Source organism: Protopterus annectens, chromosome 8.part0, assembly GCF_019279795.1.
Source record: "Protopterus annectens isolate FY-2018-M chromosome 8.part0, PAN1.0, whole genome shotgun sequence".
Classification (NCBI taxonomy): domain Eukaryota; kingdom Metazoa; phylum Chordata; order Ceratodontiformes; family Protopteridae; genus Protopterus; species Protopterus annectens.
In genome coordinates this window covers 866,059,996-866,083,508 of record NC_056741.1, presented here as the reverse complement: position 1 = coordinate 866,083,508, position 23,513 = coordinate 866,059,996, and the positions used below count along the sequence as shown (strand labels likewise).

The 23,513-nt window shown below is 41.5% G+C and overlaps 1 protein-coding gene across 5 annotated transcripts in view; it reads right to left on the bottom strand.

The window, feature by feature from the left end:
* HDAC6 (histone deacetylase 6) overlaps positions 1-23,513 on the bottom strand; it is a 1,533,697-nt gene that overhangs the window by 1,042,765 nt on the left and 467,419 nt on the right. For all 5 annotated transcript variants that reach the window (XM_044080374.1, XM_044080376.1, XM_044080377.1 and 2 more), the window contains exon 9: positions 3,033-3,101. In XM_044080374.1, the coding sequence (XP_043936309.1) occupies positions 3,033-3,101 (69 nt within the window). The remainder of the gene's footprint in view (positions 1-3,032; positions 3,102-23,513) is intronic.

Below are 23,513 nucleotides of genomic sequence, written 5' to 3'. Positions count from 1 at the left end.
CCTTCTTTCCCAGTCTTTCCAATGTCCTGATTTCCTTATCAGAGGGAAGAGGTTTAGTGGTAGGCAGTAACTTAGTAGGCTAATCTGAAGCCAAAGAGACCACCAAAGGGTCAGCAGATGGACACTTGTAAAGACATAATCAGGCACTTTGTAGCAATAGTCAGGCTTCTTAGGGTCAGGGGACTGAGAATCAGGAGCCTGAGATGCTGAGGAGAAAGCATTCAGTAAAGCAGATAAAACTGAAGGGATAGCGGATGGCGAAGGAGACTCCATTTGCTGGAGCTCATAATATCTCTTTTGCACATCCAAAACTTGGGAACAGTCCCACTTGAAGTGATCCATCATCTTAGCGACAGTATTCCCCACAGTAATCTCCTCAGTAGGGATTCTGGACCAGTAGATTCCTCTTCAGGAGAATCATACTCCAGAAGATGGAATTTGGGTGGAACAGGCCAAAGATTCCACATCTGAGGAAACCTCTTCATCAGAGGACTCCTGCTCCCTTGTCCTCTTGTGAGGGCAAGATGCACAAGAAGCAGCAGGAACAGATACCCTTGAAGGAGGCTTCAGGTCCATAAAGATATTAAATAAGCCCTGAGGAAAATTCTGCCACTCACTTTGAGGGCCCCTGGAAGAAAAATGCTGTCTTTTGCTTTTTCTTTAATTGGACATCTACCTTATGAAAAGTGAAAGGGCCCGACTTCGGTCTACACTCGATTATTGACATTGGAACTTAATTCTCTCACTAGAATTTGAGCACCCCCCCCCCCCCGGGCTTTCATTAATAACAAGTCTTGGTTTCCCCTGACCAACTGAAATGGATGTCTGCAATGCCTCCGAGGACATGGCTGTTATGGGCTCCATGGTGGCCTACGAAGCAGTCCCAAATGAAGAATCTGATCCCAGAACCAGGTGAACCTCCGGGCTTTCATCAGCCTCAAGAGAGATCTGCAATGTAGGAGGCGCAGAGGAAGAGTCCAGCCTTGATTTTTTGGCCTCTCTCGTTAGTGAAGACTCAACATCAGGTCTGGAAGGTCCCTCCCTAGCCTCTTTAGCTAAAAATTTGAAACACTGATTTTCTAAATAAATAGCAAGAGAAGACAGATGACTACATAAAGTCTTGGACCTGATGAATGACACAAGTTTTGTGATCATGAGTAGGCCCTAAACAAAACAAGCACTGACCGTGACTAACTTTATGTGGAATTTGTCTCCCACACTGGTACTTGCCTTTTCTAGATGACATGAAAAAGCCCCACACCAAAAAGCAATAAATAAGAAAAATAAACCCCCAAAGGGGCACTTATCTGAATGGTTTAATGCACCAGCAAACAACCTGGGCAAGCAGACCAATGATCAAAACTGGCGTTCAGGCAGGTGGCAGAGCAGTTCAGAGGATGGTACATCCGGATGTTGCTTTTATGTCCTACGTACATGAGGAGTATATCAGCAGTGTATGTCATACTGTAGGCAGTAAAAGGCTTTGGTATACTGGCCAGATGTTGGGTCGTCCTAAGGGTTAAATTCCTCATGTTATGAAAACTGCAACAGTAGAAAAGAAGGAAATCTGATGGTGCAAACCAGACACAACAAATCTCAGATATCTTCTGAAGTGGTGAGCATTAGGGATATGATGGTATGCATCCTTCAAGTCCAGGGTCATCATGAAGCAGTGGTCTGGTAGACGAAGAACCACCCACAGCATGAGCACCCTGAAATTAGGGACCTTGACAAAAGTACTGATAAAGGATAAGTCCAACACCAATCCCCATGACAGCTCTTTTTTGGGGACCATGAAAATACTGGAGTAGAAACTTTTTATTCCCTCCAAAGGACGGACTGACTCTATGACCCTTGAGTCTAGCACTTGTCCAAATATAGGAGGGAATAACAAAGTCTGATTCAGCAGGTGAGGGGGAACACCCGCCAAACAGAGGAGGATGTCCCTTCTATTGCCAGCTGTAACCTCTGCCAACAATGTTGAGCGCCTATTTGCCAGAAACCACTGACAGCCTTTTTGACAGCTAACTTTCAAGATGGGGCACCAGGAGGAGAACTTGGGAATGACGGGAGCAAAACCTTGGCAAAGGTCGGAAGAGGGGCTTACCCTTTTTGGAAAAGGAACCCCTTGTTAGGTTTGGCAGAGTTCTCATCTTGACGTTTCCTTTTGGTGCCTTGGCTTTTGTTTGGCTAGGACTTCTGTTTGTTGGGCTACCAAAAAATTATCCCACTTACTGGGGGGAACTTGGGAATATGGAACATTTTAAACACCCCTTGCATCAGTTTACCTCTGTCTTCCCAGTGTCAAATGATATCTGCAGTCTCCTTATGAATCAATTAAACTCATGAATTGTGCAAACAAATGAGGCATTTTGAAAATTGGCTACAGGTTGGAGCCTGTCTGCGACTATGGTACTTTTGTATTAAGTGCTACATGACCACATCTACAACAGAAATAAAAAATATTGAGACTCAGCAACAGAAGATGCACGGAGATGTCAAACTACAGTTTATTATGAGTTAAACCTCCCTTGAAAAAACAAAGAAATTATTTCCTGGCAAAATGGTCACTCATTCAGTGTCTGAGACAAAGGTACCAGCCTGCCCTAGCTGAAATCAGTGTCACTGATGTGATGACCTGCTGCATGAGGCTCTAAAGAAAGACTTCTTGCAGCTTATACCACACAGCTGTACTACTCAGGGGAGGATACAAACCCACACCAGACAACAGTTGTTAAAATTTTCAACAAAATATGGTGCAGATAAATACAACACCATTTACAAAAATACTCCATTACGTACACCTCTGTGACATTTATTGACCGAGAAATACTTGAATCCATGTGCCAACTAGGATATTGTTAAAAATGCACATTTTAAAATCCTTTCGCTGTTAAGCTGCATACAGCAAAACAAACAATGGCATCAGTCAATCACTTTCATGATCAGGCATGTATTACAATGGGGAAAATTATGCAGTTCATGCACTACAACTTTAAAGAATGTTTAGACAAGTGCTCCAAATCACAAACCTTGAATCGTCCTCAAAAATGTACTGCAAGCTCTGGCCATGATGAACATCCCAGTCTACAATGAGGATTCTTTGGGAGAAAACAAAGAAAGAAAAAAAAAATAATCACTACATTGCTAAATAGGGAACAAATATGAAAAGAGCAACTTCATCTACTCCTGAGCAACTGCTTTTGCACTTCTTGACATTCTGAATGGGAACTCCTTAGGTGAGGATGTTATCCCTAGATCAGCAATGAAACAAGCCAATTACTCAGCACATCAATCTACATAACATGAAAAAAAAACATTCATAGATTTGTTAACAGATATTTAAACAAAAAAAGTGTGTCCAAATATTAACTTTGCACTTTTGCTTTATATGTTCATATCAGTCACATTTTTGTCACTGAAACAACCAGGCACAGCTCAGCTTCTCTGTAAATAGATGTGTCAAGTAAAAATATAACCTGGGTTCATCCATACACAAATATCATTAATGGCAACCTTGTTCTGTAGAGTACATGGATAAAGCCCTGACTAAATCCCAGATGAATGGAGTTTGAATAGTACTTGAGTGTTGGAAGAGATAGGGGGGTGTGTGTGGAGCTGGAAGAGATAGGGGTGTGTGTGTGGAGCTGGAAGTGAGTGGCATAACCCTTTATCCATTCCAAGGGAAGGGAACTGTGGCTTGCAGTCTGCCTATGCTTTAGTGCATGTGAAGGTTTAGAATCCTCAGTCAGTGACAGCACCTCTCTCAGGTTTTGTGTGCAGGAGCTGGACTCCCTGTGGTGGCATGGTGCCTACATCAGCACCAGGTGTTGTTGTTAAGGGAGTGGAAAATATCTCCATACTGTAGAGTCGTGGTGGTGCAGCGGTAGCGTTGTTGCCTCACAGCAAGAGGTTCTCCCGTTTGATTCTCGGTTGGAGCGCCTTCTGTGTGGAGTCTACATGTCCTCCCCGCTGTCGAGTGGCGTTCGAAAGACATGCGTGAATGCCTTCGTTGAAGGTCGGGCGTCGAGCTGGCACCTCGGCACCATAAAAAGATTGACTGCCAATCATTAGTGGACCAGTGTTCAGCTGTGGCGTACCCTAACAGTGAAAAGCTGAAAGAAAAACAACAAAAAAAGTTTACCAGAATAATGTGAGCATCTGTCTGGATGACCTGTGTGCCATTTGGGGCTAGAAGAAAGTACAGTTGTGTACACTTACCATAAATGTAGATGTTCGAGTGTATTCACTATTACAGTCATCACATTTGGGTTATCTGCCTGCAGGTAGCACTCAGCCAGTTATCTGCCTGTAGGTAGACCTCAGCCGGCCTGAATACCAGAGTCTTTGGATTTCTGCATCAGATGCTGTCTCTTCTTCCATGACTTTAGGTCGTTAGGGGTATAAAACATGCAGCCGACACTATTACATCAGTTTTTTTTTGCTCAAGATGTCAGGTGCCCCCACAATAGGAAGCAATTATATGGTATGGTACACCCCCATCAAAAAGCAAATACACCATAAAAAAATAAACATACCAAACAAGAAGGAAAGGTAGAGCCAAGAGAAGTCAGGGGAGCTGGAGGGAGGGTAACCAGGACTACAACAGTGAATACACTCGAACATCTACATTTATGTTAAGTGTATACAACTGTACTAGGTTTTTCGTGTTTCACTGTTGCAGTCATCACATTTGGGTTGAGTCCCAAAGCTAAGGAAGGGAGGAGGAAATTAAAGAGCATTAAGACCAGCTATTAAGCCCTGCAAGACTGCAGTGGGAAATCCAGCTCTGGATTTAGAAAAGATAGGCATGTGGTAATGCTTGGTGAAGGTATGTACAGAGCTCCAGGTAGCAGCTTCTAGGATGTCCCTGGTAGCGGCTCCTCTGAGAAAAGCCACAGAGGTAGATGCAGCCCTGCTGGAATGAGACCTTATAACCTGTGGGGTAGGTTTTCCATGGTGCTTGTAGCAGAAATGAATGCAATGTGCTATCTATTTGGAAATGGTTTGCTTTGAAATGGCCTTCCCTTCTGCCCCTGCAGCAAAGCCAACTAGCAGCTGTTCAGATTTTCTGAGAGGCTTAGTCCTGTCCAAATAAAATCTAAGTTGTCTGTGCACGTCTAGAGAGTGCAGTATTTAATCCCCTTTGTATTGTGGATTAGGGAAAAAGTAGGCAAATGAATGGACTGATTTAAGGCCACACTAGACACCACCTTGGGCATAAAGGAAGGATTAGTTCTGAGGGAAACCCTGTCCGCATGGAAGATAATGAAGGGTTCCACTGCCATGAGGGCCTGCAATTCAGACACTCTTCTTGCTGAAGTGATGGCTAGAAGGAAGGCTGTTTTCCAAGAAAGGAATTTCACTTCTGCTGTTGCAGCTGGCTCAAAAGGGGCAGGGGGGGGGGGGGGAGTGAGCTTTTCCAATACAAAAGTTAAGGTCCCAAGCTGGAGTGAGAGCTCTCCTGGGGGGGGGGGGGTCTGAGGCAGGAGCCATGGTTGCAGCAGTGTCATACTGTGCAAGAGGGGGTACCAGTGTTGGCGTGGCCAGTCTGGTGCAATCAGTATTGTCCTTGGCTTGTCTTGTTTGATCTTTAGTAGAACCTTCGAGAAGAGAGGCAGAGGGGGAAAGGTATTAACTGAGAGGCTTTCCCAGGTAAAAGACAGGGCATCCACTTTCCATGCTTAGCTGTGGGGAGTTCTTGTGCAGAATTTTTTCAATTGGTAGTTATGAGGGGAGGCAAACAGGTCTACCTCTGGAGTCCCCATGTGTTCCTCAACAGGTTGAATATTTTTGGTTCTAGTTTCCATTCGTGTGGGTCCATGAGATTTTTGCTGAAGTCGTCTGCCAGTGAATTTAGTTTGCCTGGCAGGAACTGAGCTTAGTAGCTCAAGCCTGTGTTCCACAGAGCCATGGCTAGTCTGCAGAGAGGGTACGAGTGGGTTCCCCCCTGCTTTTGTACCACATAACTGTGGTGTTGTCTGTCTTTACCAATAGTTGTCCTGGAAGAATACAGTCTTTGAAGGCTGTCAGAGTATTCTGTACAGCTAACATTTCTTTTTGACTGATATGCAGGTGCATCTGTCTTGGGTTCCACTTGCCCTGAATGCACTGCTCTGGGCATGTGAGCCCCCCATGCATAGTTTGATGCATCTGTTGTTAGGCTTTGGGCGACAGGGGGTAGAGTGAAAGGGAGCCCCTTGCTGTGGTAGCAGGCCTCTGCCCACCAAAGGAACTCTGTCTTCATACAAGGAATGATAGAAATCATTGTTTCCAGGTCCTGAGAATGTTGACACCATAGGCTTTTTAGACACCATTGGAGTTTCCTCATATGCAGTCTTACATATGGAATTAGCAGAATGCAAGAGGCCATGAACCCCAGGGCTTGCAGTACTTTCCTTGCAGATAGATGGGGTTTTGTGGCCAATAGTTTGAAGTAGGTTGTCAAATAAACATTTCTCCGGAGTGAGGAATGCCAACGGGGAAGTTGTGCTCAAGCTTGCTACCAGGAGTACAATCTGTTGGCAGGGTGCTAGGTGAGATTTATTTTTGTTGCTGGTGTACCCCAGTGAGGTTAGAAGTTTCTTTACGAATGCCAGATGTTGTAATAGCAAGTCCTGGCTTTCTGCCTGAATCAGACAATCGTCCAAGTACGGGTAAATTTGAATATTTCTCTGCCTGCAAAATGCAATGGCTGGAGCTAGACACTTTGTGAATACCCTGGGCGCAGTAGATAAGCCAAAGGGAAGAGCATAGAACTGATAGTGCATAGAGCCTGCCCTGAAGTGTAGGTATTTCCTGCAAGATTCCCTTATTCGGATGTGCAGGTAAGCTTCCTTTAGGTCTGGGTTTGTCAGCCAGGCATCCTTGGCTAACATAGGAAGAAGCTGTTGAATAGTTAGCATTTTGAATTTTGGAACCACCAGAAAGGTGTTGAGAATAGAGAGGTCTAAGATAGGATGCCAGGAGCTGTCTTTTCTGGGTACCAGAAAAGTCTTGAATAAAAACCTTGTCCCCTTTGTTCTGCTGGAACAGGTTGAATAACCCTGATACTGAAAAGAGAGAGAACCTGTTGTTGGGCCTCCGCCCACTGATTTGGAGATACATCTGGCCAACCATTTGGGGTTGGTAGTGTGTGTGCAAGTGTAATCTGTATCCTTGGGAGACTATGTTCAAAACCAATTTGTCCTGGATAATGCGTTTCCAGTCTTTTGCATGCAGGGTGAGCTTTCCTCCCAAGGGAGCAGGTAGTTGAGCAGGGCTTGGAAGGGTTAAGGTCAAGTCATTGTTCCATTTTTCCATAGGGGCATGGCTTACTACTCCCTACTTTGGAAGTGGGAGCCCCCCCCCCCCCACTGCTTAGGTCTTTGCGTAGCCTGAGACTGTAGCCTAGGTGGTCTGCTGTTCCTGGGTTTGGACTGCGAAGGCCTGGAAGGCACTGGAAAAGACCATTTCTTTGAAGGCCAATGCCTGCTGAATTTGGGAAGCTGTACTTGTAGGAAATCAGTTTGCGGAGATTTAGCTTTTTCCTCCATCCTTTTGAAGATGACTTCTGCTTTGTTGCCAAAAAGGTGGTCTTGGTTTAAGGGAGCATCCAGTAATTTAGCTTTAACATAATCTGGCAGGTTTTGTTCCTTCTAAGTACAGACTCGGTGACAGCAGCCCTGCAAGATGCTTCTAAACCATCAAAACCACACTGCAAAGTATGTTTACCAACTTGTTCTGCAGAATGCATTAAATCTTGCAATTCTTTGTGTTCGGCACAGTCAGGAATCAACATCATTTTCTGTTTAAGTAGTCCCATAATATGCTGCTGATACTTTAACATATGAAGCTGGCAATTTAAAGCCCTAATGGCTAAAGTAGCAGAAGTGTATACCTCCTTACTTCATCTGTCTAAGGCTCTAGAATCTCTATCAGAAGGGATAGGATTTTTGGCAGCAGTAGCCTTAATGCCTTTTGGTCCTTGGGAAATGGTCTCTGGATCCGCAGAAGGATTCTTGAAGAGGAACATGTGAGAGTCAGGTACTCTAGTACCTGTCAGGTTTTCTGGGAGCTGGAGGTAAGGTGTCTGGGGTAAGGCTAGATTCCAAGAAAGCATTATCTACAATGTCCAGAACAGGAGGGATAGCTAAAGGCCTGTGTTGCGGCAGGAGTAAGAATTCCCTAATCTCTTTTTGGACTCAGAGTAATCCTGGCTTTCCCAGTGGAAATGCTCCCTAAGAGTATGCAAGGTTTCACCGAAAGAAAGATCTTCTGGAGGGGAGGCAGAGGGAATGGAACCCTCTGCATCAGAATCCTCATAAGTAAATAAGGGCAAATCCTGGTAATCAGAAGGAGCAAAAAATCAGATTTCTGATCAGAAGAATCAGAAAGAAATTCAGTTCTAGGTCTCAGAGGGGGAAGGCTGGCTTTCCCTAATTAAGGTAATAAGGTCTTCAGCCATTCTAAGCATTTGTTTTTGAGGTCTATGTGCCTGAACATGCGGTTTGGTCATCAATTTTCTACGCGTAGTGCAAGTTTTTGGCCTGGATGAAATAGATGACGTTGGTTTAATATGAATTCCTGTAAGGCCTGAATACACCTTCAGAAGCCGGTGCCTGCAGAGCGGCTCCGGACCCATCCAAGGTAGAGACATTCGCAGGTTCCATAGTCGAAGAAGCATCTCGCGGCATACTGGACTCCGAATGGGTCTCAGTAGAGGCCAGCGAATCTGAAGTAGCGGGTATCAGGGGCTGCAAAAGCAACTCAATGAGTACCGGCGGACTGGCGACTAGCTTAACGAAAGCATCTGTGGCAGTTTTGGACCTATGCAGTCTGTCTCTGTCTTTATCCTTACTTTTTTTGGAAAATCAGAAGTCAGATGACTTAAAGCCATTTTAGAGTACACAGATCGAGTATGAAAGTAATTCGCTGCAAAAATAGCCAGACAACAAATAGTTCGGGAGTTGAACAAGGCACAAAACCGATAGCAAGGGATGTCGTGGTCTGGACCTAAACAGGGGATGTAGTACGAATGAAAATCTCTATGAGGTATTTGCTTTCCACAGGTAAGACAATTGTTAACTTTTACTGACATCGGTTAGAGCAAGAAAAGGGATCCCCAATGGGGTACTTATCTTTTTTGAAGACTTTGAGTCTGAAACTCGAAAACAAAAATTTCAGGAGATGGCCGACTGGCACTTGCAAACTGCGTCTGCTTCGGGCACTGCACGGCAAGAAAGACTGATGCAATGGCATTGGCTGCATGTTTTATACCCCCGACGACCTGACATCATGACAGCATCCGAAGCAGAAATCCAAAGACTCTGTTATTCAGGCCAGCTGAGGGCTACCTGCAGGCAGATAACCCAAATGTGATGACTGCAACAGTGAAACACGAAGAACATCACATCTCTCTTCAGGACTCCAGAAGGATCAGTCTTAAGCTAGCCTATGTGGTGTATTCAAATGCCAGAAAACAGAGTACATAAGAAACTGAACCTGCAAACTAGCTAACTTTGTCACATGTGGGGGAGATGCCGAATATTTAAAATAATTCCTTTTGCTCAGTAAACTGTAATAAAAACTTTTACAAAAACTGAGAAACCGCAAGCTCTTATGGATATGAATAGCAAGACTTCTTCCCTAAGCCTACTCAAATACAATTTGGACCAATGGATGGGAAATGGCAAATTCAACCCTGGCTTGTCACCTGTGGGCCCTTTGGACAGGGACAGTTTGTAAATGTCCTAAGGCACAGGCATATACAAAAGCCATTCTAGCCTATCGGCACTGATAACTGGGTAAACTGGGGCACGAATGGCTAGGCTTAAAAAGGTTCTAGGGCTATTAGCCTAGTAACCTCCCATGATCCAATAAGATATAAGCAGTGACAACGTTTTAGGTCCCTTTAGTTTTATACACAGATCAGGAATATAGAATAAACCAGATGAGAAATTGTGGACAATAATTAATAAAGAGCTGAAGCAATTTATCTGGGAGGGTAAGAGGGCAAGAGCCAAATGGGATAAGTTGATTCTTCCAACAGAACAAGGTGGTTTATGATTACTTGATTTGAAGGGATACTTTAGAGCTACACAGTTAAGGGTCATATATTTAACACAATCAGAAAGCTATAATTAAATGTGGAAAGGGATGATGATGAAGTGGGGGGGGGCAAATTCAAGAAATAAGGAGAGAGTAGGATTCTGCATGCAAATCCTTACAGAGGATAACAGCAATACTTCATAAAGTAGCAGAAAGTATTCTAAGAACTAAGCCAATGCGAGACTGGTGAAAAAAGATCCTGCCAATAAGTGATGACTGAAATTAGTGATACAGAGAATAGGCAAGAGGGGGCTGGAATTCACTGGAGAAAGCTAGCAAATGACCAAAGGTATTGGGAGCAAATAACTAGGGAGTAAAAGTAACAGAATGGGAAGAGGCCAAGAAGACATTTGAACTGCAGGCTAGAGACTGCTTTTCCTATCGGGGACCGATATCATTCTATAGGTAAACAGAAAGGGATAGGGGGTTCTGAAATGAAAGATCTGCTCTGGTAGAGCTTCTGTTTGAGTCTAGAACCTAAGTTGCTGTTAATAAAGTGATAATTAGCAGGGTATATCAAATATTGCACAATAACTACAGGAATCAATCAGAGGAGACTACATAATATTGGAAAGCGAGAGTGGGTAAGCAACTCACAATTGAACAATGGGAGGAGATAAGTATGTCTCCCAAATATGCCTGGAGGTGTTTGCATAGGTATTTTATACCCCAAGCAGACTCCAAAGAATTTTCCCATGGATAAATGGCAAATGTTGGAGGTGTGATGGGGAAGAATAAGGTAACTTAGAAAAAGAAGTTATGTCTTACCATAACGTTCAATCTGTATTTTTAATCTTCATCCATTCTTGACTCTTTGGTACAGATCCAATCCTTAGAATCGGTCCGGCTATTACATAGGTTGCACCAGCAAAAAAACCTCTTGAGCTACTGGGTCTACCCATAATGCCCCTCTCTACATTACCTCAGATTGAGTTTGCAAGCTCTCAAAAAAAAATTCCTAACTTAACCCAGAAGCCATGTCCAAGGTGTATCCTAAAGGGGAAACCCAGGACTGTATGTTGCGCCACCAGGAGTCAAAGAAGGGGGGAAGGCGCGGTGGGATGCAAGAATAGATGAAGATCAATAACACAGATGGAACGTTATGGTAAGACATAACTTTTTTATCTGATTATGTCAATCTTCATCTATTCTTGACTCTTGGGACACAATCCCCAGCTACCTCAGATCTTGGGTGGCCCTATGAAAGGATATTCCTGAGAACCATAGAGCCAAAGAAGGCTCTCCCCCTGGAAACCATATTCAATTTGCAATGAGTAATAAAGATATGTGAAGTAGCCCATGTTGCAGTAGTACAAATTTTAGACATGGAAGCTTTAGAATGGAAAACAGCTGAAGTCACTGTAGATCTGGTAGAGTAAGCCTTCACCAGCATGGGATGTTTTAGGTTCTTTTTTGTGTAAATAAAGAAGATGCAGTCTCTTAGCCATCTAGATAGAGAAACCTTAGTAATGGGTTTGCCCAAGGTTGCTCCTGCAAAGGACACAAAATTGTTCTGATTGTCTGATTTGTCTAGTTCTGTCCAGGTAAAAACATAACTGCCTATGTACATCAAGAAGATGTAAGCAGTATTCACCTTAATTATAATTTGGAAAGAATACTGGCAAGTCTATGGCCTGATTGATACTGACTTCTGAGATCACTTTTGGAATGAATGATGGGTTTGTTCTGAGTGACACACTGTCTTTTTGAAAACTTAGATAGGGGGCTTTAGCACATAAAGCCTGCAATTCGGAGACTTGTCTCACTGAGGTGACAGATAAAAGAGTTTTTCAAGAAAGAAACTAAGTTATAGGTCGCTGACGGCTCAAAAGTAGGAAATGTAAGCGACTGCAAGACAATTGTAAAGTTCCATGGTGGTAAAGGAACTTTGAAAGGGGCTTTAAATGAATAGTGCCCTTAAGAAAAACCTTGAGCCTCATGGGAGAGTTGGAAATAGATTCCAGGGTAGCTAACTGGGAGGCCACTTTTTATTGAACCCCCTCAGCTACAACTCCTGGCAAGGTATCTGACAGCTCCTTGACCAGATCCCTCTGATGCCTAGTGAAGTCTGCCAAAAAATTCAAAGACCTGATGGAGAAGGTCGATGAAGCATACACCCACTTCCCAAATCTGTCCATTGCCCTGGTCTCTCAGGGGGATGCACGGCAGAACTTTCCTCAGCTAGTTCTTTCTTTGGGGCAGCTGCTACCACCATGGCATCAACTATTAAGACTTTTGCCCAAAGTGGATGGCCCTCAGGTTCAGAAAGCATCTTGTCAGGTCTCCAGGGGACTGGCTCTATAGAGTCAGGAGCCTTCCAAGCCCACTGAGCAATTAACCTAAGGTCGTCAGTGGGCAGGGTCACCCAGGAGGTAGACAGATGAGCTCCAAAGGCCTGCAAGTATACAGATTCCTCAGAAGGGTCTTTAAGCTTCCAATCACCCCTCTGCTTTAGGATCTCTAGAATGTTTCTAAAGGAGATGTCTTCCAGGGGAATCCTCCCCCTCATCGAAATCTGTGTCTTCTGTGACTGATTCTTCGGGAGAATCAAGGTGTTTCCTCCTGGAAAATCTCTTCCGAGGTGGTTCTTCAATGGGAGCATCTAAAGAGGTCTCAGAAGAGGGGAATACCTTTAGCAGGTAGGTCTTGCGACCTTGGAGCTTGCTGTCCAGAGGTAGAGCTTGGTGGCAGATCCAATAAAGCTGGGATGATGGGTTGAGACTCCGGTAACACAGAAGCCACTTGGGAAGAGTCAGTGGCCAAGGTTCTTTCCATGGCTTGATAGGTAGAACCCCCTCGAGGAAGGATGAAGACCATTACAAGCAGTCAGCTTGAGTGTCTGGGATGTACCAGTCCGTGAGAGTGAGATAGAAGAGCTGGAGCTGGATCTAGAATCCATGGGTGATGAAGTAAATGAGGCCATAGGAGATAGAAAAAAGTATAAATTTTACTCAACTCAGAGAGTAAATGGCTGACTTGTCTTAGCAGTAAGAGTGGCAAACAAGATCTGAGGTAATGTAGAGAGGGGCATTATGGGTAGACCAGTAGCTCAAGAGATTTTTTGGCTGGTGTGAGCTATGTAACAGCCAAACCGGTTCAGAGGATCGGAACCGTACCCAAGAGTCAACAATGGATGAAGACGGACAAAATTAGATCATATGTTTTGGAAGTGTAATTGAGTTGGCATACTTCAAAAATTAACCACAGAGTACCCTGTCAGAAATATTGGGTAAGCAAATGGGTGTAACTAAGAAAATGATTTTCTGAGCTGGGATAAAGGATTTGAATTGCCTAGACATAGTTAGGCATTGTCAAGTTTAATTCTGGTAGTTGTCCAAAAAAAACAATTCGTAGAAAAAGGAAATCAAAGTCTAAACCAGTGATGGCAAACCTTTTGAGCTTGGCGTGTTAAAAATTGGAAAATGCCTATCTTGACTCTGTGGCTAGTCACCCCCCCCCCCCCCCCCCCCATGAACAAAAAAGAAAATTCTTTATATATTCATTTAGTTAAAAAAATACAGTCCAGTCATGTGTGTTGCTATGTATTATGAAAGTAAAAGAAAAATCAGTGACATATAATAGAGAAAACAATATGCACACTGATAACTGGGCTAAAAATAGGGCACCAAAAAATTACCCAACTTTTAATAGTAATTTCGAACTGAAATTAAAATACATTGCATTTGATTAACATCAATTAATGAGAGTTTTGTTGCTGAGTTTTAATAAATAAGTGGAGGGTCACATATTTCTTATATTTTTATTCAGTTTCCTTGGTAACTCGGGTCTTGGTGAACACTGGTATGTCACCCAAAACGCCATGGTGTGTCACCTGTGACATGCGTGTCATAGGTTCACCATCACTAGTCTAAACCAACTGAACCTGAATGCTGTAACAGAGATAATAACTGAAAGTGGGGTCTTTAGAAAAGTCTAGGAGCAAACTACAAAGAAAAAATGGAAACTGTGGGAGCAGTACATGCAGAATAATGTTTTAGAGAAATGAGGTTTAAGGGAAGGCAAGAATTGATCAATTTATGTAATATTGGAATGATAATAACTGCATAAAAGCATGCATATGATGTAGAATGTTTGTAACCATGAACATGTTAACATGGTTTGTTTTCTTTTGCACAGATGCATGTTTCATGTTAACATGGTTTGTTTTCTTTTGCACAGATGCATGTTTGCCTATGTCTTAAGTGATAATTCAGTAAAGGTGTTAAAAAAAAAACAAAAAAGGGGGGGGGGGGGGGGGTTTCCTCACTTCCTTGATTTATGGGCATGCATAACTGGGGTAGCAAAGGGGTCCACGGAAGGTATGGGGAATGATTTTAAGGAAAGTAGATCCTTCTCTAAAAAAGGCTTGGAGTACAGCAAGAATGAAGCATTCACATGTAGAGGAAATGTGATGAATAGCTACTTGTGTACTAGGAGCCTTTCAGCCTACAGAACAGGGTTCTTTGAGAAGTCTGTAAATTACTTTGGTTAGATAATGCCAGCAAAGAACTAGTGTCTGACTGATTAAAAGATGGCCTAAGAACAATATTCTGTAAGGCTCATGGATCGTGGACAAACTGAGCACAAATGGAAAAAAAACTGATTTTTAACCTGCAAAATGCCTTTATCATTACCCATGCGGATTACACAGCATACTTACGAAGTGTGAAGCCTTAGTCTGAAGAAGTCTCCGATTGAGGAGACAAAAGCGCTCACTGTTGGCTTTGGAATAAACTTGTTTTTATCTTCATATGGACACAGCATTTTATTTTTGTTTATGAATGGAAAGAAGATTAACAACATCAGATAAAATGTTTCCCCAACTGGTAGTTGTGCTAAATTCCAGAATTGGCAGATCACGTGGAGAATGATACTAGCATCAAGTGGAAAGTGCAGCTTTCATCTTCATTCATGAGCCGTGGTAAGAATATTCTAAAATGGTGAGGACACACGTGCGCACAGACACACACACACACACACACACACACACACACACACACGCATGCACGCACACACACGCACGCACGCACACACGCACACACGCACACCAGAGAATTGACTACACTTTGCCAAGGGGGAAAGATCCTAAGCTCTAGAAATCTAGGGGGTTGAGCTTTGGCATAACGGTTAAGGTGTTTGCCTTACAAAAGCAAGGTGCAGAGTTTGATTCTGAAATGGGATAATTGTTCAGGCTTAAAATGGCCCACAAGGGCGGTTAGCCTAGTACTGGCCTATCATGGCAGGCATACAGGGGACACCTAGTGGGTAAGCCTCAGTAGTAAGGACTACTGCAATAATGATCCAAATGAAGAACATATGCAGGTTTGTGGGTGGGAAGAGAAGACTGCCCTCCCAGCACAGAGGCACAATCCGTTTTGAAATACAGAATTTTACATATCAAACTATACAGAGGTACGGATATCTGCTGCCTTAAGAAAAAGGTGTGTCTACCTACAATAGTAAGCACTTGCACAACAGATCAGCATTACCATAAGTAAAATGACAAAAATATACTAAAGGTATACAAAGTAACAAAATAGCATTTATAGAAATATACATCAAACCATAGCAGCAATCAACTGGAAAAACATAGAAGAAAATGTAAGGGATTATCATCTTATCAAAAAATCCATGTGATATTTAAATAAGTCCAGTATTTTTATGCATCATCATCACACTGGTGTCAGCTACAATCTAAAAGTGGTGCTGAACCAACATATCAAAGTATAGCTAGACAGCTCTTCCACAACTCTTTTTCAGTCACACTCTGGAAAGAAGTTCATCCTGAATCTTAGCTTAGTTGGACCTTAAAAGACTTGTTAAAGTTGAAGACCCTGGCCCAAGATGTAATACTTGTCCAAGTTATTAATGAAATACATAAATAAGGGAGGAGCAGAGATGGCATGGTCCAGTGCAGGACCTCATGTGGTTGGTTCTGTATGATGGAGCTTATGTCAAAGGGTTCATCTTTTTCTTCAGTATCTCCTGTACAGAAGAGTTACAAACTACTAAACAATGTTGTTTCCATACATTCTAATTTTTCTATTCTCTTTTCCACTTATACAGCAGATACCACCACATCAAACCACTCCCACTTTACCTCTGTGATTCCACTTTTAGGTTTTGAGAACATCCAAGCTGACAGAAAAAAATGCTTCTAGGAGTATTTATTTATTGACATTTGTTTACCAGGAAAGTCCACTTAGCCACAGACAGCCCATTTTCAGTGGAAGCCCGGGGAGAAAAGCTCCAAGACATAAACTTAGAAAATGCAGTACTGGAATACAATAGTTGCAGTAAGGCATTACGAAAGAACAATGAGCTCCAAGACAGGAGATTAAAATACAATATTAACAGTACAGTATATGCAATGAGACAATATAAAAACAGATAATTAATACAATGATTGCAATGAAGTACATCAGAATAGGCAAAATGTAGCAAAATAATGGGAACAATTTGAAAGAGCAGGTTCTTAGATATGTAGTACAGAGTCAACGAAATGCAGCCTGAAATGACAGGTAGTAAGACACAAAATGATTTAAATGAGAATATCATACAAATCAGTATTGTAGAGTTACAAAGATCCAGTGGAAATTCAGGTGGAGGAGGTTGATAAGAAGAGTTAGGAGGTAGTAGAAGGAATTAGTGTAGACGATTATAGTCAGTAGAAGTGTGGAGAGAAAGTTAGACAAGTGGTGTAGAACACGAGATGGAAATTAGGCCACTCCAGGAGAAGCTACAGCATACAAAGAAAGTAAGGTTCAAGAGGGAAGTGGGGATACAGATGCTACTAGGAATGAACAGGGCTAGATTATTTTTTATAGTGGGCAGCTGAGTCTGAGGGGAGAAAAGGTCAGGTAATGGCTTCATTGGTGGCAGTATGTGGCTTTGTACAGTTATATATCCAGTTGGAGAGGAGATGAATATGCAGAGTGGTTTAGAAGTTAGAGAGATGCTGTTCACTACGATTAGAGGGAGGGAGGTTATTCTAGGCCCTGGCCATGGTCCAAGAGTACAGTAGTTTGCCTACAGGAAGGTTTGGATTATGGATTTAGTGTAGGTGTTCTGAATGTAGTGGCCTGAGAGGGAAGTAGGGGATAAGTAAGGAGCTGAGAGCAGGGCAATCGTGGTTTATAGATAAGTTTGTGTGATGTGCATAGTTGCAAGAGTAATAGGTAATGGAGGAGTTCTAGCCATTGTAGCTTTCTTAATGAATTACAGTGATGGGAGGAGTTATGGCTGCCTGTGTCAAATTTGGTAATCTCGTTGTAGCAAGATTCTAGTTTGAGTTTCAGGGAAGGCTGTAGATTAATAAACAGGGGTGCACCATAGGTTAGTGAAGATAGGAGAGGACTAAAGCTTGTTTAGATGGTAAGGAGACAAATGTGTTGTGTCTGTACAGAAGCCCTCATTTTTTATGGGTTTTATTAATATTAGATTGGATGTGAAGGTCGAACTTGAAGTTTTCGTCTATTATGACTCCTAATAATTTGGTGTTAGTAACAAGTTCAATTGTAAAGGAGTTTAGAGAGAAAATAATGACATTTTCTTTGTTAAGTATTGTATTTCTTTTGGGGATAAATACCATAAGCTTAGTTTTTTCAGGGTTGAGAGAAAGATGATGTTTATACAGCCAAGATTCTACTGTACTGAATGCTGTTTGAGTCATTTGTTGAAGATATGCAGGATTGGGTGCAGAGCAGATTATAGTAGAATTGTCTGCATATTGTACTAGGGAGGCATTTGGAATAGTTTGGTGCAGATTATTTATAAATATATTAAATAGAAGAGGTCCTAAAATCGAGCCTTGCGAGATGCCTGTGGGGTTATGTAGGTAAGGGGAGAGAGAGAGTTTTGCCATTTAACAGCATGTTGCCTGTCTGAGAGATAGCTTTTAAACCAGTTAAGAGACTGAGAGGATAACCATATGGAAGACAGTTGAGACAGAAGAATGGTATGAGATATTGTATCAAAGTCTTTTGAGAGATCCAGAAAGAGAGCTGGCACTGTATGGCCATGGTCATGGGCTTTGTTAATGATATCCAAAGAAAGAGATCAAGGCAACTGAAGTACTATGCCCTGGACGGAATCCATGTTGGGTTGGTGAGAGGATATTGTAATTTAGAAGGTGATGGGGGATAAAATGCCAATGGGCTGGAAGTTTGAGATATCAGACGAAGGGCCACCTTTATGGAGAGGGAGGATTATAGCTTTTTTCCATAGGTAAGGGACATAGGATTCCTGGATAGACCTGTTGATTAAAATACTAATTGGATAGACATCGGCAGCAATTTTGAGGAATTTTGCAGGAATATTATCGGCTGAATTAGAACAGGGCTTTAGGTTTTGGATAAGTTTCTTTATCAATGAAGTGGAAATAGGGGAGAGACTGAATTCTTGTGGGGGTTTCCTTAATGCAACAGAGTAGGGATATTGGGCTTCAAGAGATTTTCTACTGGTGGATGAGCGGGGGTAGTTGTAAGAGTATGGTTAGTTGGTATGGCTTGGGAGGAGGTTGTAAGATCTTTTATAGTGAGTTGAATTTAGATGCAATAAGGTCAGGTGACATATTAGGGTCAGGGCAGGGAATGGATTTTGAACCAGGGTGTAAGAGATTATTGATAAAAGACGTGAAAAGTTTGGAGTTATTTCTCCTATTTGTCTGTAGGTTCCAAAAATATTGTTGCTTGTCTCTGTAGATACGTTTTGTGGCTTGGTTGCGAAGCTGTTTATAAAGGATAAGGTTGGAGGGAGTTTATGAGTTGTTCCAATGTTTCCAGGCTTTATCTCTATTTTTCATTGTTTCACTAGTAGATTTTGAGAGCCAGAGAGCATAGCTGGATTTAATTCTTCTAGATCTGGTGGATACTAAGCTATGCAGGATGTTTAGAAAGGAGTTACTGAAGTAGAGGAGGGCATCATCAAGGGGAAGGGTTTTAAGACGGTTCCAATTGTGATGTCTTAGGATAGTATTAAAGGTTTGTGGACAGAATTTTGATAGGTCTTGAGTTACCTGGCATTTATGTTTTTTTGGGAGTGATGAGCAGTTATGAATAGTAAAGTCTAGGAGGTGGTCACTGAAGGAGTTTGCCATAGTGCCAGGGACAGGGTATTTGGATACATCTGTGAGTAAAATCCAGTCTAGTATGGAGCCATTATTAGTCTTATGGCTAAATCTGGTGGATGTATTGATTAGTTGAGTAAAGTGATACAAGTTTATGCTAGATGGAGACTGGCTTGAGGAAATGGAAAACCAATCTATATTCACATCACCTAATAGGACTGTTGCATTATTTATGGTAGAGGAAGCCCAGGATAGTATAGCTTCTAAAACTGGGATTTTATTTCTTGGGGGAATGTAAAGGACTATTATGCATAGCTTTTTTTGGAGTTGAAGTCTAAAAACGAGATTAGGATTTCTGCCTTTTGAAACTGTGGAACTGAGCTAGTAAAAGGGGCTAAATTAAAAGTATTGGGGTAGAAAAGGGCAACATCACCTCCTTTTCTATGTTGTCTATCTAGTCTAATTATAATCAGAAGAGAGAACCTCGTGTCTGGGTATGGAAGGTTTTAACCAGGTTTCAGTGACAGCGAGGATGTGGGTTTTATTTTGGGTGAGCCAAACATGGAGTTCAGTGATTTTGTTACAAACACTTTGGAAGTTCATGGTAGTTAAGTGGGGATTTTTGCCAGTTTAGGGAGGTTACAATGTTGAGGAAAAGATGGGATTTAAGGCCCGGGGTTAGGGGGGATATCCCCAGAGCATATAAGGGAGAAAAATAGTAGGAAATATAGCTTGCAGCTAGAGTTTGATAGCTTTGAGAGAAAGATAAGAGGAAATTGTGCTAGTGAGGTTTGCTTATAGTGCAGGAAATAATTAGAGGGGAGAAGGAAAGGTTTATAACAGAGAAGAGGAGTTGAGTAGTAGAGACTAGGGCTGATATTAGAGTAATAGACATTAGAGTTAATGTAGGAGGGAATGTAATTTAGACTGGTCTTGAGAGAGTAAGGACTCAATACTGTGAGGTGTGTGAAGACAGAGAAAAAGTTAGTGTCAAGAGGATTATAAACTGTAAGAGTAACAAGGACATGGCGGGTGTAGGCCTCTGAGCAAAGCAGTGGGCCTAAGATAAATTAGTATGAAGTAGGTAAATAGATAATTGGATAATGACAGAGAGGGTGTGGTAAGGCAAAATTGGGTGTGGCTACATGACTATAATTGTGATGAAAGAAGGGGTGGGTTGGAATGGGGATAGGGTAGGGGAGTGAAGTCAGCCCAGAGAGTTGCGGAGAGTGAACAGAGTGGGGCTACACCATTTGCAAGTGAAGCCCTTAAAAACAATGTGGGAAGAGCTCCAGTATGCTCTGAGCTTCTGTAAATGTAACAGTTGGTGAGGTCAGAGACTAGCTTGGCAGACAGGGGAAAAAAATAGAAGAAAGAAATCAAAATTAGGTCAAACAAATAAAAAATATATAATGGCAATACAACTGGAATATAGGCTGTGGGGAAATAAAGTACTGGGAGGCAGACATGTCAATATCTCTTGAGGGGAAACTTTAGCAGATGAGTGGCAAGGTATGGCAAGCTGCATTACAGCTGAAAAATCACTTTGGCACTCCATAAAATTACCCCCAGGAAATACTATTATTAAACAACTATAGAACGTGTGTACAGGTCCACAAAAACTGCCAGAGTATGTTAAAAATAATTATATAAGCACTTGCGACTACACAGCATGGGGAAGGAAGCATTAGTAGACAGTTTCATCTAAATGCACCCACTTGTGCTGAAATCTGAAACCCAGACTTGGCTACCTTAATTTCCACTTGCATAATGATAGACAAAGACACTCAAACATATGCTTGCAGTCAGTTAATGAAGTGTTACACATCTGATTGCTGACAGCAATTAAGCTGGAGCACAGAGTCAAAAGAATTTTAAATGTCAGAAAAATATTTCCAGATAAACAAGTGAAGCAGCTACTTGCCTTAGTCATTCAAAATCGATTTGTCACATTTAAGTAGCTTAATCATAAACTAAATACCACACATGCAGTACTACCATTAAGTTACAGTGGAGGAAACATGTGGTCTGCCCTTCAAGCACTGTAGGCCTGAATGTTATAAAGCACGGCACACAACTAGCACTATAGGCAAGATCCCCACAAAGCACAATCAGCACTACAACTGTAAATTTAGTTACACCAGGCTATCCTCCTGAGCCCTCCCTGATAATCAACACTTGTTCATGCATCCATCTATTTTTTTTTATTTCTTTTATTTATTTATTAATTTCAATTTGCTGGCCAGTAGGCTTTGCTGGGCAATATCATTTTCAAAGAGGACAAGTGGACCTAAGAACAGATAAGTTATTTAATGACAAATAAAATGATTACAAGATTATACTATATGGAGTAATAGTATTACTCATCATCAAAACATGCATACAGTAAAAAGGATGCAACGGATGGCACAGGATGAAAATGAAGAGAATGTGCAAAGGAAGATGCTATAGAACTTTTTATAGAATACCCACAGGAAATGGAAAGCAAAAAATGTGTCCTCAGTTTAGAAGAAAATAAGCTAAGAGAAAAGTTGCTTGATTTAATAGAGATAAATAGCCATATTAAGATCAATGAAAGAAATAGACTGCAGAAGGTCAATAAAACCCAGAAAGTCAGAAGTTTGATAAAACAAATGAACACAGTAATTAGGACTGTCCATAGAGATCTATGCGATATAACAGAAGTAAACAGGTTATATTACTGACTGTGCAGCTAAATTAATAACTTATAAAGTTCTACCACAAGAACAGAGGGTAGTGAAGGGAAGGAAGGGGAAAAATCAAATGCCATCATGGAAGTACTGAACAGAGAAAACTATAAAGCAATTAAGCCAAAAGTGTCATTGTTCGAAGAGTACAGAAGGGGGAACAGATCAGCAAAAATACTTAGATGTAATAAAAGCAATGCACAGTATTAGAATAGATCAGGATCTATCATGCACTATCGCAAATAAACTAAAAATCTCAGCACAGGCGGAACACTTAGAAGATATGCAGATAAATATAAAAGAAAAGTACAGCATAAGCAATTTACTGATGACACAAAAAAGTTTTATACAGAATTTTGAAACAAGGCAAAAGGAATTGAAAGACCACCAAATGAAAATGGTTATACTTTGGAGAAGTATTTATGAAGAGCCTGTGGAACATAAAGATGCTAAATGAATAGAAGAACTAAAAGAAAGAATAAGTTTAAAGGTACAGGATATGAAATGGGATGACGTAACAGCCACAGAAATTGAAAGAAAGTTAAGAAAAGCCTCTATGTGGAAAACCCCAGGCCCAGATGCATTACCTACCTTCTGGTTAAAAGTATTAACATCTTTTTCATGAAGATGTAGCCATGAGTAAGAACTATTTATATGTGCACCCCGAAAAGCCACCAACCTAACAGGAAAAACAATGCTCCTACTTAACAGGGAACCTCCAAGCTACTCTAAAAATTATAGACCAATTGCTTGCCTTCCGATGACATATAAACTATACACTGGAACTGATGCAGACAGTTTATAGTCATTTAGAAGAAAACTCAATTATGGCAAAAGAACAAAAGGGCAATAAAAGAAAGTCATACAGAAAGAAAGGATCATTTGTTGTTCAAGTCATGGTGGAGAACTGTAAAAAGGGGAAAAATCCAAGTATGGCACAGACTGAATACAAAAAAGCATTTGATAATATCTCACATTCATGGATAAAAGAGTGCTAAAAACATGCATAAGATACACCCTACACTGATCGAATACATTACACAGTGAACATGAAACAGTGGCAGATCTCTCTGCAATTAAGCCATGATAAAGGACAAATTATTATCCCAGGGATAAAAATTCAAAGGGGGATATTCCAGGGTGACTCTGTCATCGCTGCTATTCTGTCTTGCCCTTAACTCATTAAGCTGTCTACTTAAAAGCTTAGGCCATGGCTATAATTTGGCTCCTAGAAAACAAAGTATAAAGACTTCTCATCTTCTCTATGTCGATGATTTAAAACTGTATAGCTCATCAGATGAGGAACTGAAAGCAGAACTGCAAGATGACAAAACTTTTTTAGATGATATAAGGTCATTTTGTCTTGATAAATGCGCAAAAGCAACCTTTATAGCAGAAATTCTGCAGCACCAAAAACACATCAGTTTGGGGCAACAATGTGATATAAAAACTTGAGCAAGAGGGAGTGTATATTTATTTATTTACATTTGTTGACCGGGAGTGTCCGACTGGACGTAGGTAAATTTTCAGCAGAGGCCCGGGGAGAAAAGCTCCACAGTTAAAATAAACAGACAGTAGTTACACTGGATTACATAGCGATTAACAATTTAACATAGCAATTACTTACAACATATTTACAGATGTAGAAC